The sequence below is a fragment of the Etheostoma cragini genome, chromosome 3 (assembly GCF_013103735.1).
Source record: "Etheostoma cragini isolate CJK2018 chromosome 3, CSU_Ecrag_1.0, whole genome shotgun sequence".
NCBI classification, from domain to species: Eukaryota; Metazoa; Chordata; class Actinopteri; order Perciformes; family Percidae; genus Etheostoma; species Etheostoma cragini.
Window position 1 is genome coordinate 20,738,835 of NC_048409.1, and position 4,893 is coordinate 20,743,727.

At 38.6% G+C, this 4,893-nt stretch overlaps 1 protein-coding gene across 1 annotated transcript; it reads left to right on the forward strand.

Moving 5' to 3' along the window:
* Positions 1-446: 446 nt before the first annotated feature.
* On the forward strand, positions 447-3,845 carry mmp13b (matrix metallopeptidase 13b). Its single transcript, XM_034864944.1, has 11 exons — positions 447-608; positions 787-897; positions 1,540-1,667; positions 1,781-1,929; positions 2,068-2,193; positions 2,276-2,431; positions 2,594-2,714; positions 2,848-2,981; positions 3,064-3,223; positions 3,329-3,432; positions 3,555-3,845. The coding sequence occupies exons 1-11, from the start codon at positions 486-488 to the stop codon at positions 3,653-3,655; spliced, it is 1,413 nt and encodes a 470-aa protein (XP_034720835.1). The 5' UTR covers positions 447-485; the 3' UTR covers positions 3,656-3,845.
* The last annotated feature ends 1,048 nt before the right edge of the window (positions 3,846-4,893 follow it).

Here is a 4,893-nt window from a genome sequence, read left to right on the forward strand (position 1 = left end):
ATATATCATAAGGTACACATATAAATGTCATGCTTTAATCATCTCTTTCTTTATTTTGATGTGTTAGTCACATATCTTAAAACGTCTTCACCTAAAATAACAAGACACAGAATGACTATCATGAGACCAGCAGCAGCATGAAAGAATTCCTAAAATTCCCTGCTTTTTCATAGTAGAACATTCTTTAATTTATGTAGTTCAAATGTAGAGGAATTAACTACTGATATGACATCACTATTAAAGGAAAGACTCTGAATATCTGCCAAAAAAGGATGCAATTTGAGAAATGGGAAATTCTTTATAAAAGCCTTTAGGTGGGTTCAAAGGAGTGTGACCAAACCACAGTGACTGTAGTTTTACAGATACAAGCACATTCCTATCAAAGGAGGAAGTCAGTGGCTAGGTGCTTTTACATGAATCACTGGGACCCTTTGAAACACTGGACTAAAAACACTATAAATACCCTGCAGAGCTTTTTGACCCCAATGACTGGTTTGGACAACACAGACACAACAACAATGATATCTTTGCTGCTGCTGGCTCTGGTCGCTCACTCCTTTGCTCTGCCTCTGCCGTCTGGGGACAAAGACAACCAACTTTTAGCAGAGGTAAGATCCGAGCCCTCTAATTCAGACGTAATTTGGTCCTGTATTCTGGCATCAAGTGGCTTTTTTTTGCCATAATCAAAGAAAAAAGACTCCACACAATCTTGAGTGTAGTAATCTACGCCTGCTTGTTCATACCACTATGAATGAAATTCGGCATGTGTTCTCTTTCAACAAACAGAAGTACCTCCATCGGTTCTATGGGCTTCCAGCTGGTCTCCAAGGGAGACAGAGATCATCAGGTGCATTTCAGACCAAGATCATGGAGATGCAGAGATTCTACAAACTCAAGGTGACAAGATCTGGAAAGTAGGCTAGTTATGATCTTGTTGGTACTGTAAATGAGCAGCATTTGATGTCTCCTAATTTGGGTAGGTTTTATCCATAGTTTAGAGTGATGAAAATAATGATTCAAAAATCAAATTAGCATATTGTTGTTGGTCCACCTTAATATGTGTTTCAGATCTTTTAATGTGATATTTGCTTGAGGAGTGATCTTTTTTCTGAACCTCATTGGTTGGTTGGTCGGTTGGTTTTGATGGAGCTGCTCTTGTGTAACGGCGGAATGTAGATGATATTTTGGTTTACAAAATAATTTACTTTCTGTGGGAAAGAATTGGTATTGGGTTGAGTTGTTTGAACTTTGTTGCCATTTTAACAACTTGTATTAGGGACTTGCCTTGTTGAGCTCATAGTGCAAGACAGATGGGACAAATTCAACACAGCATGCAAATGAAACTATATTGTATAAATACAGGTCACAGTTTTACAATGTAAGCCTTAAATAGCCTAAATAGTATTAAAATAAACCAAATACAACTAATGACTTTCTTAAAATCTATTTGTCAAAATAAAGTACCTTAAACAATTTAAAATACCAAATTCTACAGTACTTTGGAAACACATGTTTTCTTTCCACCTCCTGCCTCTGAAGGTGACTGGGAATCTGGACGACAACACTTTGGAGCTGATGAAGTTGGCCAGATGTGGCGTCCCTGACGTTGGGGAGTACAATCACTTCCCTCGTCACCTCAAATGGCAAAACAACAATGTCACATTCAGGTACGCAGTAAAATGATATGACTCAAAAACGTTTTCACAAAGAGTATAACTATTCAGAGAGTGAATACCAATATTCACTAATTTTCATTGTTGTCTATCACATGATGTTCCAGGATAGTGAATTATACGCCAGATCTGAAGAAGTCTGATGTAGACAGAGCCATCCGCAATGCACTGAACGTTTGGTCAGATGTCACCCCTCTGATCTTTAAGAAGCTGTACAAAGGCACTGCTGACATTATGATTAGTTTTGGAGAAAAAGGTCATTCTGACACACTGTATATCCTCTGAATACAAAAATAATTTTTTCTACACTGCACATGCTAATCGAATGTTCTGAAGAATAGACAACATATGTGCATTTTGCTCACTATGTTTAAAATTTGACTCTATTCTGTAGAGCATGGAGATTACAACCCTTTTGATGGGCCTGATGGATTACTCGCTCATGCCTACCCACCCGGCCAAGGTCTCGGAGGAGACACTCACTTTGATGAGGATGAACATTGGACAAAAGATTCATCATGTAAGAGACATGCACAATTGTACAACATAAGCCCCTAAACTGTATCATATAATGATTAACGCTAAGCATCTCTTCTTTGCAGCTTACAACCTGTTCATAGTGGCGGCCCATGAGTTGGGCCACGCCCTTGGTATGTCCCACTCGGCAGACGCCGGTGCCCTGATGTACCCCATCTACTCATACACTGCAGGCTACCCACTGGCTGAGGATGACATTGAAGGCATTCAAGCTCTCTATGGTGGGAAAATAAATGCTCTGTCTTAAGATTCAAAACTGATTCTAAACTCAACAACTTGAATTCAAGTCAAATCATAATTGGTGTTGTGCTTTTTAAAGCATTAGACTTATTTTTGCACGGAAATGTATGAACTATGCGTTGATGCCAGATGTTCAATCACAGGCCCAAACCCAAACCCAAGAAAAGTGAAGCCAAAGCCTGATGCACCAAACAAATGTGACCCCATGCTAAGTTTTGATGCTGTGACAGAGCTTAGAGGGGAAACGATCATCTTCAAAGACAGGTGCAGTAGGAGATGCATGCATGTATAAAAGAGTTGATTACTCTGTGACCCAAACAATTACTCTACATTAAGATTTGCATATTGTCAATCTATTTATTGCTATATATTTTCAACACCCCACACTCTGTTGCAGATTCTACTGGCGTCTCCATCCTCAGATGCCGGAGCCTGAGCAAACACTAATCAAGTCCACGTGGCCCACCATCCCCAACAAGGTGGATGCAGCATACGAGCATCCAGAGAAGGATCTTGTCATCATATTTAGTGGTGGGTTATACATACTTATTTGTTGCTATAATATTTTTTTAATTAGATAATAAATACGGTGTGTAAATCTGTGTTTCAACAGGGATCCAGATGTGGGCTTTGAATGGATATAACCTTGTGAGTGGTTACCCAAAATACATACACAAACTTGGTTTTCCCAAGGAAATAAGAAAAATAGATGCAGCCGTGCACATTGGAGACACAGGGAAAACTCTGCTCTTCACTGATGACGATTATTGGAGGTATGCGGTGATGAGTGTCACGTCATGACACGTTCTCCTATCATTCTTGCCTCATGTAATTCTGTATTTCATCAACATTTTTTTGCATTTCTTCGTCACCTACAGCTATGATGAAGCAACAGGCACCATGGACATTGGCTACCCACGAACCATTGAGGATGATTTTCCTGGGATGGCTGACGAGGTCGACGCAGCTGCTTATCACTATGGTATTGTGAAGTCTCAATTACCACATTTTCAATATAGTTAAAGCATGCCAAAGTATAATTATTTTCCAGGAAAGCCAATACACGGCTTTTCCTAAATGATATTCCACTCTTTTTTCTTTCAGGACTCTTGTATTTCTTCCATAAACACATACAGTATGAGTACAGTTACAACTCAAGGAAGGTCATTCGCATCATGAGGACCAACTCCTTTCTTAACTGCTGATGAGCTGGTCTGCAAACGACAGTGATGACATGAAATTTTTTTTGCTGCATCATGGCACAAAACACATTTTCGCAATAAATAAAATACTCAAATGTTAAAAATTGAACATGGGAAGATGCAGTTGATTGAACAAGCAGGGAAAAGGAGACCTGCAGGGTTGACCTGTTACAGTTAAAGTTTATTTTTTACTAGTGATTCCTCAGAGATATATTTCCTCGGATTATTGCTATTTATTTTACATCTTTGTATTTGTAATGTCTCTATGGACAATGAAGATCCTTAGCAGGTTAAGTGTCTTGTCAGTGACGGTTTAGCTGTTTTGTAAGCTCATTGAACTAGCATAGTATTTCAATAGAGAGTGCAGCAGTTTAATATTTTCTTGTTTGTTTCTAGATTTTTGTAAATTGTGTGAATTACAATAAAAGCAGAAAAATTAAAGCTAAGTTTCTTGTGTTGAAGTGCTGAAGCGCTGAATGTAAAGTTATGTCCTATTTAGTGACATTTTAAGGGAGTTCAAACATACAAGATTGCATAAGAATAATATCCTAGACATGGCTTGTCAACTGTGCCGAAGATGAGGTTTAACACTTGACATGGATGGAAATGTGGTTGAAAGAGCCTCTTACTTAATCCACATTTCTTCTGCATGTTAGCACTGACTGGCGTATGTGAATTCCCTCGTCAGTTTTTTAAAAACCTTTTGATGGTTGGTTGAAATGTGTTAAATAAAATGTGTACCATACAACATATTTTGCACAAAGATATTTTATTTCAAAACTCATTACACAATTTTACAAGTCATTCGTTTGAGTGGGAATTCAGATGGAAAGCATAATCTTTTAGCAGCTAAACTCTTTCTGCCACTCAAAGGCAGCATGTTTGCATACAACACACTGCTGTAACTTCAGTCAGTAAGACTTCCGACATGGAGCCCTCATAAAAAACTCTCGGATAGTGTTACCTTGCAGGATGTTATCGGCTAGAAAAAATGAAAAATAAATGCTATTACAGACCAGCATTGCAATGATCACATTGAGAATTGCAGGTATGCTTATATGTTTAAGGTATCAACATTCAACATGCTCCTCACACAAGAGTTTCAGTTGTAGCTTTGCAAAAACACATGTAGTACAAATGTACTATTATGGGAATTACGCATTACTCTGACAGGTAGGCCTGTGACCTAGTAATGCCACCACCTAATACCTACCTTTCAGGGAGGCTCCACCTTCTGCCTC